The sequence below is a fragment of the Macrobrachium rosenbergii genome, chromosome 25 (genome assembly GCF_040412425.1).
Source record: "Macrobrachium rosenbergii isolate ZJJX-2024 chromosome 25, ASM4041242v1, whole genome shotgun sequence".
Classification (NCBI taxonomy): Eukaryota; Metazoa; Arthropoda; class Malacostraca; order Decapoda; family Palaemonidae; genus Macrobrachium; species Macrobrachium rosenbergii.
In genome coordinates, this window is record NC_089765.1 from 39,511,674 (window position 1) to 39,526,393 (window position 14,720).

Consider the following 14,720-nt stretch of genomic DNA (forward strand, 5'->3'; position numbering starts at 1 on the left):
GAACTAAGTTTAGGTGTAGATTATAGTTCTTCATTTGAGGGTTGGGTAGAGCTATCGGCTAGCATGCTGTTGGCCCAGTGTTCGACTCTCCAACTGGCCAATGAAGAATTAGAGGAATTTATTTCTAGTGATAGAAATTCATTTCTTGGCATAATGTGGCTCGGACTCCACAATAAGCTGTAGGTCCCGTTGCTAGGTAACCAGTTGGTTCTCAGCCACATAAAACAAATCTAATCCTTCGGGACAGCACTAGGAGAGCTGTTAATCAGTTCAGTGGTCTGGTTAAAATAAGATATACTTTTCTACATTAAGGGAACGCCTCATGGCTCTAAAAGCTGCTTTTCTCTTCCTATCTCTCTCTAATTTGTCTAAGTGAGGCTTTAATATCTTCCACTGTTTAATATCCCATGAGGAACACTCATTACAAGTTTTCTCCATGCTACACTCTTGTCCCCTACATTTGCTAGAGATCAAATGAGGATCATAACAAAACTATGTTAACCTAGTCTTACACCCTTCGGTGCAATAGCGAATACTCGAATTGCTAGAATACGACAAAATTTAGCAAAAACTAGGGAATTAACACCAAAAATTAAAGTGTACTATCCAAAGCCTGCCGGCTACCAAAACAAAGTAATTGTACTTCACCAAAATCTGCAAAGACAACTAAATAAACCACCAAAAAAGCCGCTGCAAATGACACCGATGTGTGGACCAGAGCCAGCAGAGACAAACTGACTCTAACTGCTGGTTGTTTCCCATGTTCTCCGATAGCGGGTGGGGCCTGCCTACACAAAACAGTAGAAATGCTACTGCGAATTTTTAAAAAAGTTGTCACACGAGTTTGAAACAATAGCTATGTAATTACTTGGTAAGTTGGTTATATGAAAAGCTAAAATAATATTCAGCAATCATACCATCACAACTGCTGTCATGCCAAATTTTATCAAAAATACTGAAAATCAAGGACTGCGCTCACAGACACCATAGAATACTGAATTTCATCAAGGCCTGGGGCTGAGTCATAAAGTTAGCTAAAGCTGAGCCAATAAGAAGGTTGTAAGATTCCCTCCTTTCTGCTGTAAAACCTATTATTTCCATTGTTGATTCTATCTATACTGGTAACCTGGGTCAACTTTCAGACTTGCATGATGATTGAGAAGTGTCTAGCTACAGAATTACTTGCCTCATATAAGTAGTTCGCCTTTAGAACTGAAGGTGGGTTTGGGGTAAATTGTCTATTTTTCTTACTTTCCACCAAACAGTAGATGGTTAAATTCTACTTTCAACTCAAGAACAAAAGATGAAGAGCACTAACATCCAGCTGCTTTTATTATATGATGGAAGTGAGCCCTGTATTAGTTGTATATAATTTATATGCTTCTTAGTACAGTGTCTACAACATCGATTCAAGAACCCTACTTGTACACATGTGCAATTTCTTTAGTGTCAATGGCCACCAAGGTACTGGCTGCCTTTGGAACAGACCTGTAGTTTTGGGGATAGAATTGACTCCTGCTGTATGGAAGGTTCCATTCAGCATGTAAAGGGAACTGTATATACTTTGGAGCTCATCTGCACTAGCTCCAATCTCACTCAACACTTGAAATTTCTTCCATTCATGTGATCTATGCAAGGGTGGACTATTGCTGGTATTATTAGAGTAATAACAATGGTGCATAGTCACCTGTATGTCAATCACAACTTGCTCTCCAGTTAAAATTGAGAAGCCCTTTTGAACTTACAACTGAAAGGTCAACACATGACAAAGTGACTGTCTGACCATGCAAATGTGTATGCTCTCCTGTATGATGGGGTTCAATGTACTCATTTCTATATGTGACAATATAAGATTGCCCCTAATGTCAGCTAAAATGTCACCCTAATATGTATATCTGCCATTCAAATTTCTAAGTAAGAGGTTTGGCTGATGGATCTGATAAAAAACTTCAGCTAAACCACCACGTTTAACATTATCATTCGGTGACAAGTTTAGGGAACAAATTACATATTTTTTCCTCTATCTAGTTGTACAGCCACTGCCTTCATAGGAGTACATAAACTAGTAAACACTTTGGGGGCATCCTAGTGAATGTATAGCAGACTTCCAACTGGACTCCCTATTTTTTTATCATGAGTTTTACAGCTTTTATAATCCCTAGGATAAGGTATATAGAATCATCATCTAGTTCCCTATGATCCCCTTTTACTGTATTACCAAAATAGAATGTTTACTATTTCTGTTTGTTGGCAGGAACAAAATAATTCAACTTGAGTATGGATCTACTGTAAATCTGAATCCAATATAAGACTTTGACTTTAGGAGCACCATACTGCTGGGTTGCCACCTCCAACAGATACATTTTTGGTTCACAGGGAAGATGTCAGATACTGAGAAGGCTGAAATGGATGGCTTTATTTCAGCCAATAACTCATGCTTCCCTGTAACTGCAAAATTCTGAAATTCTGCCTTAGCATGAATAACTGTTTCAAAGGTGATGGCATTGAAAGCTGGGACCACCCAGACAGGGTATTGGTTTCTAGGATTGTGGAGGTGGTTCTGTTTTTGTAAAAGAGAAAAAGATGGCTTCAATGGCTTTGGTTGCCATGCCTGCAGGGAGGACGACGGTCTCCTTTGGCAGTGTCTGTATTTCTACTACAGGAGGGACCAAGTGCCATTCCACACCGGGAAAGGCAGCTCTGTCCCAAAATTCCACATTCCACCTCAATCACTCTTCCTTTTTTTTTTTGTGAAGTGCTTGCCAACCAGCAAAAGGATATACACTGAGGCATCATGAAGGGTTGCCAGAACTGATAGCAGGGGGCAGGTACCAGTGTAGTACTTGATCCTCCCAGCTTGGGGGAGGTGTTATGGTCCAGACTGGTTATAGTGTTAAAACCATTTGGTGCTACATAAGCCAGAGGGTCATCCCTCTGTAAGTCAGATCTGCCTCTAAACAAGATCTATAAGACTGACTCAACTTCTTGGCCTTGGACCTCTTACTGTATTAGCAGGTACCATGGACCTAGTAAGAATAACCATCTCCAAGTGAGTGGCCTTAAAGATGTAAAAATAATCAAATCTAGGACTACCCTAAGTTCCTGTCATGAATCTTTAATAATGTCCTGAACACAGTGACACTCAGTATCAGGGACTTCCTTGAAACTTTGAAAGATCTCTGATCTCCTTTCTAATTCTATCCAAACATCCACAGAAATCTCCGTCTGGATGGGACCACCTGGGAGACAGGGAGTCTTGGATTATTTCTGACAATGATTCACATTTCCCTAAAAGATTATGAACTAAGGAAGAGCAGGAATGTAAAGAGGAGGGGTTGTCCCTATTGGGGTCCTCCTCATGTTTGATAGTTGCATGGATGGTACCCCTCGGTTTTCTGGGTTCTGGGTTTAAGAACAAAGGTTCAGTGACTCAGTCCACTTTTTGCCTGCTGTTTGGGCATTTGTCCTAATCAATGACACTTCCTCTCCATTTTTAAACAAAGACATAATGCAACAATGTAAATTTTTACAAAACTAAACTGTACAAAAGCTGATCTAAGACATGCTCAAATTATAGGTACATGAAAATGCTCTGGAAGTGGAATACAGAATTTAGGCCAAAGGCCAAGTGCTGGGACCTATGTGGTCATTCAAGGCTGAAAGGAAAATCAACAGTAAGAGGGTTTGAAAGGTGTAACAAGGGGAAAACCTCGCAGTTGTACTATGAAACATTTGTTAGAGGGGGTGGAAAGTCAGCTGGAAGGGAACAGAATATGGAAAGAGGTATAGCAAAAGGAATTAAAGAGGTTGTACCTAGTTGCTGAAGTGATGCTGCAAAGAAACTAAAGTAATGACTACAGTGCACCACGTGAGATGCACTGACAGCACTGGTCATGGTTGAGGTTAACTGTATTAAAAATTCCTTACATTTCTTTGTGCTCACAATCATAACATATTTTTTGTTCCTTCATCTTTTCCTTAATGGCATTAACCATAAGTGCCAAAGAGCATGCGGGTAGTTGCAAACTTACAATTGTTTTATGGTTTCCCCCCATTAACAGAACAAATTGCAGTTCTGCACACTAGCTCTCTTATTTGTTCATTAACTTACATGGTATATTTTATATAACTGTACATATTTTTTTATCTTTCACATACATGATATGTACAGTAATTATTTCTTTTTTACTTATGCATTAACTTTTAAATTGCAAGGGATGATTTTCTAAAACTTAGATAATCTGTAGTTTATCTATGTTGATGGATACACAATTTGCGTACGCTGCAAGTCAAGGAAAAGTCTGTTGATATAAATATTGTACAAAGATTCAGCCAGAATTATTGCTCAACCTAGAGTGGTTGATTTTTCTTTACTGTTCAGCTAAAAAATATTTAGCTTTAACATAATGATAAAAACTATAAGACAGCATTCTATTTTTTCACAATGTAAATCTTGTTAATCAGTTAAGAGCACTTTCCAACACTGCCATTAAGATTGACTTGCCTATCATTTTACCAGCTATCCACTGATTTCAAAGCAACAATGGGTATGTTATGCCATCCGTGGCTTTCAGGCTACTAAATCCCAAATTTGGCTATGACTTAAGACCAACCATTATTAATGAGTTCACTTTTCATCCTGCCACAGAAATACCTCTCAAAGTTAGCTTCCAAACTTTGTTTTCAAGATTGAAAAGAAAATCAAAATTTTACAATACCTACCTCTACCTTTGCATAGTCATTAATCAATATTGACTAAAAACAATGAGAACATTTGGAAAGATTTCAAGTTGTTATTTGTTTTCAAGTCACAGACACCAGTTTTCATCTCAGAAAAAAATTACAATTTTCATGATAAAATTATTTCTTTGGATACTTACCTATTGTTAAAGTTAGCTTACATCTTCGCCCCATCAGGTGCGACTGGCATTTAAAAAATATCAAATTACGCTTGGCTGACCAGTTTCTCTACAGTCACCAGTTTTCTCGCCTGGTGGTGTCAGAACGTATACGTTTGAGTCACTTTTTAATGGAGAGAAAAAAGTATTTCAACATTCCTGCCTGTTGTGTGATCCTTACTGATGTGTACTATAGCCAGACATTGGAACCACAACAATGTGTAAGGACCTTGTAGCGAGACTTATCAGAGGAGCCTTCCAGGGGAAAAAAAATGACTATCTCAAAGAGTACTAGTGATTCCTGTGCCTGAGTCAAAAGTCCATAACCAACAATCCAAAACTAAAGACACTACCACCTTCAATATGAAGGTATGCTCCTATACACCAATGTGTACCTTCCAGCAACAAAAAATTAAAAAACGGGATTCCCTAACAACTAAACTAACGAAGAGACAGAAAGCAGGATTACTACCATATATGGTTCAGGAGAAAGTGTCACCGCCACAATGAAAGGACTTTTATACCTTATGTATAAACACAGTTGCAAGCACACTACACTGTTTGTGTTAGGAGCTGAGCTATTAAACATTAAATAGCTCCCTAGCTTGCTCCTCCGACTGTTCACACATTCCGAAAGGCTCTACTTCCGTGATAACGAACCTTACCATAATCCGTGCTAACTTCATATTTGTTTTAACAGGAGCCGAGATAGAAGTAAACTAAAAAGTGCCAGTTAACGGATGCATCTTTGGCAAAAGGAAGTGAAAATGGAACCACAAGGGCTAAGTACCTCTTAAATACTAAAGGGGAATCAACTAAAAACAGGGTTGAAACTTTGCAAGTCTAAAAGGAGGAACTAAGATGGAAGAGGTGACAACTCCAGAACATCAGCAAGGATGCCATTGAATGCATGGAGACTATACCAGATGGAGTGAACGGGTATTTGGGTGAATGAGAGGATTTTTGTATGACGCAACCACGTAACCTTGACGACAGTGGGTGTCATCTGCATGGATGGGGAAGGTAGAGGTTTCTTGCATAACATCACCACATAACTGTGATGACAGATGGTGTCATCTGCACAGCACTTAAGAGGCGATTACTTAAAAGCAAGAGTTGTTCTATCACCTGGCTAATTCCCTCTAGAAAAGGAAGTGGCTGAAAAGGAAAAGCTGCTATTACGAAAAGGAATAATTGTTACACAAAAACGCATACGAGACGATACGGGGAAAACTGAGAAAGGGGAGGGGGGGATATTGTCCGCATGGGGACGATATCAAGAGAGCAATTAAAAACAGGACTGATGTGTGACTCAGAACTACAGAGGCAAACATAATATGTCAGTAACCCTAAATAACCCAACAGTTTACACCTCTCTTTTATCACTCTCACTAAACGGGCAACATATGAACTAGCAAATGTGAGAGCCAAACAACTCACACAGAGAGATGGTTGAGAGAGGTGGCGAAGGGCACAGACCTTGGTCCTGAGACCACCATGGTTCCCTGTCCACAAAGACCAACGGACGCAAGGCAGTCCAGAGGGTGGGCTACAGACAGACGCCAAGGCTCCGACATTTTCTCTCTATATTTAACGACATAATACTTATGATATACATGACTATGATAAAAGAATATATTTCAATTATATTTTTCTCCTGAACCACAAAAGGAGCAAAGGAAGGTGGAGCAGAAGGAGTGAGAGAAGAATTAACCTAGGCAGGGTGGCTAATGGAGGAGGTGGTGAAGCAACACTGGAAGACAAAACGAAATGTCTACATAAACTATCAGCCTAAAATTAAACATTTCACAAATAATGAGGCAAAAACACTTACATCTCCCCTGAGCTGCACAATAGCCTTTTCTAGAAAAAGGTATTAAAGGAAATAAAAAACATGTTTACAGTATTGAAGCCATGAGGATTATTTCCAAAAAAGGTAAAAGCTCAGGAATTAACTGTGTTTGCATAGACTTTAGCTATCTTGGACATAGGAGTGTTTTGCCTTCTAACACTACAGAATATTTTAAAAACTCTTCCTCTTGAAGATTTACTCATATGTCTGTCCAGGTAAACCCTTAGTACAGGCAGTCCCCAGTTATCGGCGGAATCCCATTCCGATGGCGTGATGGATATTGGCGCCTCCGTTAGGTATGTATCTGCGCCAATACCCAATTATCGGCGCCGATAAGCAAAAATCAGCAACTTTCATTGTTAAACAAGTGCTGTAAAACTGGATTGCTGATAACCGAGCCTGCTGATAACTGGGGACTGCCTGTAGTTCTAACTTGGACATAAGACAACCATTTCTTCATATCCTACCTAAGCAGTTGAATTAGGCACTGTCACGATTCTGGGAAGGGCTTTCACTTCTATATCTTTTCTCTAAACAATGAAAGAAAAGAGAGGTTGCCCTGGTGGCCCCATACAAGAGAGGGCTTGAAACTCACAAAACATTCTGCCCCAGCAAGAGCTACAGGAAAAGTATCTTAAAAGTTATGTGATGCCTTATCAAAAGGCTCAACTGAGATCAAGGTAAAATCTGAAGGACTACGTCTAAACTTCACCGTAAATCATGATAGGAAGATGAAATTTCCAGCACAAAAGACTGAAAACCTCTTCAAACTTTAAATCATGAGCAATACTCCCGTCAGCATAATGCAGAACTAAAAGCAATGTAAAGAGGTATCCTGATTGCTGCAACAGAAGACTGCTTAGCGTACCTGAGATATTGGTAGAACTTCAAACAGGATCTCTATTGGAACAGGTGCTGGAGATCACTCTAGACAAGTACAAAGATAAAAAAAAAAAAATCACCACTGTTACTGATACAAAATTATAACAGTGGAAGGCCTTCTACATTTAAGGACTGGTTCCTTGGTCATTTTAGAAATGCCCTTAGCTCATAACAGACATTTGACAATCTCCACACAGGTAGACGAAGCATGTGGAGGACTGAAGAGATCTTTTCTGAACGTAAGACAAGGAACATCTACTGTCTGGAAAGAGAGTTAGGGGAACCAACCATCTGGGCCATGAATGAACTTACAAAATCGTCATTGTGATCTGCAAAGCTAACAAGATGCTGAGTATTTCTTCAAACTGCAAATACAGGAAAGCATAAGGGTATAGAACTGACCATTCTTGAAGGAAGGCAACAACTGGCATCAACTGCATATGCCTGAGGATCCTGGCATGGAGGGCAGTAAACTGGTAGAGTGTTGTTTTGGGCAGTCATGAACAGAAGGGTGTTTGAGTCTCCCAAAAGGTTCCACAATCTCTGGCAAACCTAAGGAAGAGGAGACTATCTGACTGAGAGCTGCCTTTTACTGCTGAGTTGACCTTCAGTAACAAAGGTTTTTCCTATGACAAAAAGAGGTTATGAAAGGACGTTCCTGGAATATGTCCAAAGGGTAAGAAAGTTTCTTTGCAAGTCTGACCTTGTCGTCTTATGTAAGAATCAAGACTTGCATAAGACCATTCTAAACTGCCAAGGGCTATGAGGAGTTTACTTTCCAACTCCCTGACATCGAAAGTTTCTCAGAATGGCAGCCCCCCATCTCCCTCCGAGACATCTGAGGACACAGAGTGGCCCCCAATCTACCTCCAAGACATCTGAGGACAGTGTAAAGGTTCTTGAGGACTACAGGCCAACCCATTACCCATCTCAAAAGTGGTAGAAAATTGGCTATCCATCTCTCTGTTGAAAAACCCCCAAGAAGAGAGAGCTGATCTTCATCCCCAGATAAGCAACTGACTCGGTCAGAAAAGCAAAGTTTAGTCAACATAGCACAAAAAACCCTTCCTGAGGTCATAAAACAGTTTTTCACCTTTAAGGTAATCATAAAAAAACATTTGGTATAGAACAAACCAGTCATCCAAACAAGAGAGAACTCTGATATCAAGTAGATGACTCCATACTGCTAAAACCTTGACTCACACAATACAGGCAGTCCCCGGTTATCGGAGGGGGTTCCGTTCCAACAGCGTTATAAGCGAAAATCACCGATAACCGAAAATCGGCAATTTTCACTTATCAGCGCCTCTATTAGGTATGTACCGGCGCCAATAAGCAGAAATTGGTGCATATGGGCAGCGAAAATCGCTGATATTCGTCATTAGACAAGTGCTGAAAAACCAGATCGCCGATAAACGGGGACTGCCTGTACTTTACTTTGACTGAAGGTGTACCGGGAAGTTAAGTACGTGTCCTACATGTTGACAGAAATTATCCTTTGCTCTTCCAAAAGACGGCCAGCAGCAAACTGAAAGACTCATCAAAAAGGGAGGCATATAAACTTGTTGAGGCAGGAAATGCTCATGACTCAATGGCCTCGTGCATAACAACTGTCCAATCTATCTTTCCAAACTCTGAACCTCTCTGTGTGAAGAGTGTGGAGAGAAGGGTATCAGGAAGATGATAGGAGAAAAGAAAGAACAAAAGGTACAAAGTATCCTTCCCTGAGAACCATCACTACCAAAGGTTCAACTTGATGCTATGCCAGGCACTTCTCAAAGTCTGCACATGGCCTACTAAGGATCCACACGCCCTACTTGAACTGGGAGTTCAAAACATCAGTTATGATTACATGTGTAAATTTTTCCACTTAGAATGTGAGCCCGAACACTATTGAAGCAGAATTTGAGAGTAGTAGAATACAAGGAACTGACAAGCAAAGAAGGCTGAAGAGAGTCATTAAATGTACTAAATAGTGACAGTGGCATAGGATGTAATATCTGTTATATACAGTGCTCCCCATTTTTACGCAGGGATAGATTCCAGAGCCTACAGTGGAAATGCAAAAATCCCCTCTAAATATGCTTACAACTGCCAAAAATACCTTGTACCCCTTAAAATAAAATGCTAATAACTACCTATTTTAACATTTCACTGCTTAATTTGATAATTCAAACAAAAATATACCATAAATTATCATACTAAAGCAAATAAAATACACTCCAACCCATCATCCCAAAACAACCTTACATTACAGTACAGTACTTTCCTACTACTGTTACTCTCAAGTAGACTATATACAACCCTAAAACGCTTATAACTGCCTATTTTCACAGCTCATCACTAAACTTGACAGTTCAAATAAAAATATACCTCAAACTATCAACCCAGAACACTCTACATCATTTCAGTCATGTTGCAAAATTAAGTATACCAGCCTACAACCGTTATTCTTAAGTATCGCCTATCATCCAGGCATGCACGTTTTCTTTGGCCTACGTAATTTTGTGCATCGTTTTGTGTATACTGTAATGCAGTGGACGTACATATTGTGTATACTGATATTTTCCCATGTTGTAAGCAGATTTTGAAATGATATTTACCATACAGGTGCGTATTTTAGGATAGTACTAGTACTGTATAGAGCATCTAAAATATGTGGGTAGTTTACAATGATGGGACACATACCTCCAAACAGAATACAGTACTAGGTCTGCTGCATCATGTTAGTACTTTTGTGATTACATACAAATATATTTATGATAAAATAAAATGATTTACTACAGTAAGTTCTTGGTTTACGTCATTTTGTGGTTAGTCCTCACCATCTCCCATAAATTTATTAAAAAATTCTTGTGCCATCTCTCTCTCTCTCTCTCTCTCTCTCTCTCTCTCTCCATACTGAGAAAGAGAGAGAGCAAAATATCTTCAATATGTTATTTCACTACAGAATCTATTTATACTGTATTGATCTAATCACCATAAAAATATTTAAAATACGAATTTCAAGCAGGCTCCAGTAGCAATTTTTCTGTGATGATGTAATCTCTCTCTCTCTCTCTCTCTCTCTCTCTCTCTCTCTCTCTCTCTCTCTCTCTCTCTCTCTCTCTCTCTCTCTCTCTCTCTCTCTCTCTTGTATATCAGTACTGTACTGTACATATTCTTAATGAAAATATCAATTACTGTACCATAAGCATAAAAAAACACGAAAATAAACAAATCCAGCAATTCATGACAGACCAACGTGGGTAGCATTGGCATATTTTTTGCTTTATGATTTATTGTACCGTATTTCATTACAAGCTTAGTTGATTATGATTATTACACACAACAGTACACAAGACAATATTTTATCACTGTTGATGTTTCATCTCTATTCACCATAAAAATATTTAAAATATGAATTTCATATGTAGACAACTCTCAACATTCTCATCCCCGCCATAGTTTAATTGCCTTTAGTTCTCGTCCCCAGCATGTTTCTCTCTCTCTCTCTCTCTCTCTCTCTCTCTCTCTCTCTCTCTCTCTCTCTCTCTCTCTCTCTCTCTCTCTCTCTCTCTCTCTCTCTCTCTCAACATATGTATATTTTAATGAAAAACTACAGTAATTAGTGAATAAATAGTGTTGCTCTATGAAAAAGGTGAATTGGTGATAATTTTGGAGATATGGCCCAAAGAAAACTAGCAAAATTAGTGAAATTTCCCCCGCAGACAAGGGAATGGTGTGCTCCACAAAAATTTGCGACAAAGTGAACCGCGGAAATGTGAAACGCCGATAACCGGGGATCAGCGCTATTATCGCCGATTTTCAGTTATCGTCAGACAGTCAGGAACGGAACCCCCCCAGATAACCAGGGACTGCCTGTACTACACAAAATTCCATCATCTCATCAGATCACTCGTTACCTTGACAAGAAAACCACACTCATGCCTCAGCTAGGCTAACATTGGCTACATGGTCATTCTGCAAAACCAAAACATTCGGTTTCCACAAACGCCTCCTTTATAGCTTAATGCTTTCATCTTTGCCTGTTGTAGCTGACATAATGCAAAAAAACAGAAAATAAGCACAATACCATACATGAGAAATTTAGCCAGAAATCATCAAAATATAACAACGTTGATCAACCTGTCTGTAAAAGCATACAGCATGAAGAATTCTGACTGGAATGTATACATTCTGACACCACCTGGTAGGAAAACAGGTGACTGCAGAGACAGTCCCAACAGGTTAGCCAAGCGTAATTTTAATTTTTTTTAAATGCCGATCACACCTGATGGCACAAAGATGTAAGCTAACTTTATCAGTAGGTAAGATTCAGTCATAATAACTAAAAATATACCCATTAAAGTACAGTATGAACTCAGAAATAGTTTTAAAATTAAATTAAAGCAGCAACTTTTGAATAAATTCTGTACCGCTTCATGAAATACAAATTATTAAAATATTTTACTACATGCTTACTTAGAAGCCCTTCATGCCAACTGAAATGCCAGTCTTGGTTGTTCAAAGTTTACAGGGAGCCAACGCTTGAAATTTTCCAGGATTTATGGACGTTAAACCCTAGGAATGTAATTTTTTTGTTTAGTTCCGCATGGGTAGGCAAATGAATTTTCAAATGAATTTTTAAGCAACTTGCAAATGCCGAATAACTTTACAATAGCCCCATCCTTCACAAACATATATTCCGTGCTTTAAATTAAAATTTTATTACATGCCATATAAATATCATGCACATAAGCATACAACATAAGTTCAAGATATTTCAAACTTCAAAAGTTCATCATGGAGAGAGAGAGAGAGAGAGAGAGAGAGAGAGAGAGAGAGAGAGAGAGAGAGAGAGAGAGAGAGAGAGAGAGAGAGAGAGAGAGAGATCACATCTTCCAACTCTGATAGTAGCTTTCAAGTGTAGCATGCGTGCTTAACACTGTTGGAAAAAAATTCATGAAAAATAATGCACAGGCACTTCTCCTTATGACAAATAATTCACTATAACATGGCAACTATTCTAAGAGTACTCAAGGAAAAAAAGCCATCATATACTTTAGTCATATCAGAGCGGTGTACTGTACTAAACATGCAATGCAAACTTCAGAAAAGAAAGCTTCTCACACAAACAAGCCAAAGAGCACAATATAATTTCTCCAATCATGATTTTGCTTGCTATCCTAACATATCCATTCATTTCCTGTATACTAAAGGACATTTATTCCAAAAATGCTATTTCAAGTTTATTAAACAAAAATTCATTTCAAAAATATTCCAAAAATATGACACCCCTATTAATTAATTAAACTATACAATAAAAATTATATTCCTTATCTGAAATACTGAAATATACACAGTAAACAACTGAAGATACAAGAAAATGTTTTCCAGTACACTGTACAACTAATATATCATAACAGTCTTAAACAAAAAAAGCTTCTTAAATGGAGAATTTTTTTTATTTCAAGAAGTGATCTGGAAAATAAATTGGGCACTTGCACAATACCAAAAAATTGTACGCTATACAAGGACTAGATATTAATAACAATCATTTATTGTTTAAAATAAATTTTCAAGATTCAATTGCAAACTTAACACAAAAAAAACGACTTCAAAACAAAAGGCATACCTTAGGTGCTTAGTTTTCAAATTGTTTTAAATAATATATGGAATGTTCAAGTCATACTCAATGAATCCAAGAGTAAGTCACATGAAAACATCATTATAAGTATGGCCAAGTCTCATGCCATGGTGCATCAATGTTTTCTTCAATCAATGTTGGATTTCCAGAAACATATAAGACATTGCCTGGTGCTGAAACAGCTGGTGTCAACGAGCAGTTTTCTAAAAGATCGGGTACAATAATGTTATTCTCAAACATCTGAACATCATCAAACAAACTTCCTTCTTCAAATTTTGGTTTACTACAGAATAAGTTATCATCGTCAAACTTTGGTCTGAGTAGACTTTCTTCCTCTAAATTCTCTTTGTTGAAGTCCAAACCAAAAATGGCACAAGGATCAGGGACATCTTGCTTTAAATTGCAATCAAAAACCTCTTGGGTGTCTATAATCTTTGAAGGTTCCTCTATTTGAAAGTCAGGTCCTAAGTTGCAAATAAATTCTTCAAAAGATGGCTCTGGGTTACTCAATTTAGGCTTTACTTCTACTGGCTCTGTAACCTCTATAGTTACAGATCTAGGTTCTAGAGTATCAAGAGGCAGTTCTTCAACATAAATACGATGCCCTTGAAGGACTTCCAATTTTTTCATAGAAGGAAGAAAAAATATTCCTTTCAAAAATTTATACCCAGAAGGGTTTATTCTATACAGACCAACCATTAATTTCATGAATTCTCTTGAGTACCTGTTTCCTTTCCCTTTCTCATTTTTCAGGAACATCTGGCTTTCAAAGAATAAAACATGCTCATCTGAAAGATACTTTCTTGATTCTTTCAGCAGTTGTTCAGGAGTGAAACATCGGCTCTCTACTTTCTTTACTTTCTGTTTTAACCACTGGATTTTTCTGACAAGTTGGAAATGTCGCACATAATACCTACGTAGCAGGTGCTCATGACGATTCTTCAAATATCTAATGTATCTATCAATAACTCCTCTGGACTTGTCTGAGGAAATGCAATAGGAAATACAGTATAATGCCACATATATTTTAAAATAAAATATCATTCATAGTTTCATCATCTTTGCAGAAACCACATACTTTAACTTATGAATTTCCTTGTCTTGAAATTGCAAGTATAAAATCTGATATATTCAAGGCTTCTAAAACATAAAATCTATAATCAAACAACTTATAGTACATAAGATTCTTGAGAAAATAGCTACAAAACAAAACAAAAAATCTATTCAACTTTGTTTTATCCATAATTCAACATGTCTAGAAAATTCTCAGAGTTCAAAGAAATATAACCAGTTTCAGAGCCAAAAGAAAAACTAATAAACATTACTTTCCTTAATTATGAATAACACAACCTCCTCTATAAAAAAAATTCATAAAGTAATTACTACATATCCCTCTAGTAAAGTTGGGCCCAAAAACTGCAAAAATCTGCTTACTCAACTAACGTACTGTATAACCTTG

At 37.9% G+C, this 14,720-nt stretch overlaps 1 protein-coding gene across 11 annotated transcripts in view; it reads right to left on the reverse strand.

Annotated features, from left to right (window-relative positions):
• Window positions 1–14,720, reverse strand: part of LOC136852588 (uncharacterized) — a 222,082-nt gene that overhangs the window by 12,606 nt on the left and 194,756 nt on the right. For 4 of the 11 annotated variants that reach the window (XM_067127436.1, XM_067127434.1, XM_067127432.1 and 1 more), the window contains one exon: window positions 12,851–14,244. The exons of the other annotated variants lie outside the window; for them this stretch is intronic. In XM_067127436.1, the coding sequence (XP_066983537.1) occupies window positions 13,343–14,244 (902 nt within the window). In that variant the 3' untranslated portion in view covers window positions 12,851–13,342. Of the gene's footprint in view, window positions 1–12,850; window positions 14,245–14,720 lie in introns of those variants that run through there. 11 annotated transcript variants of the gene reach the window in all.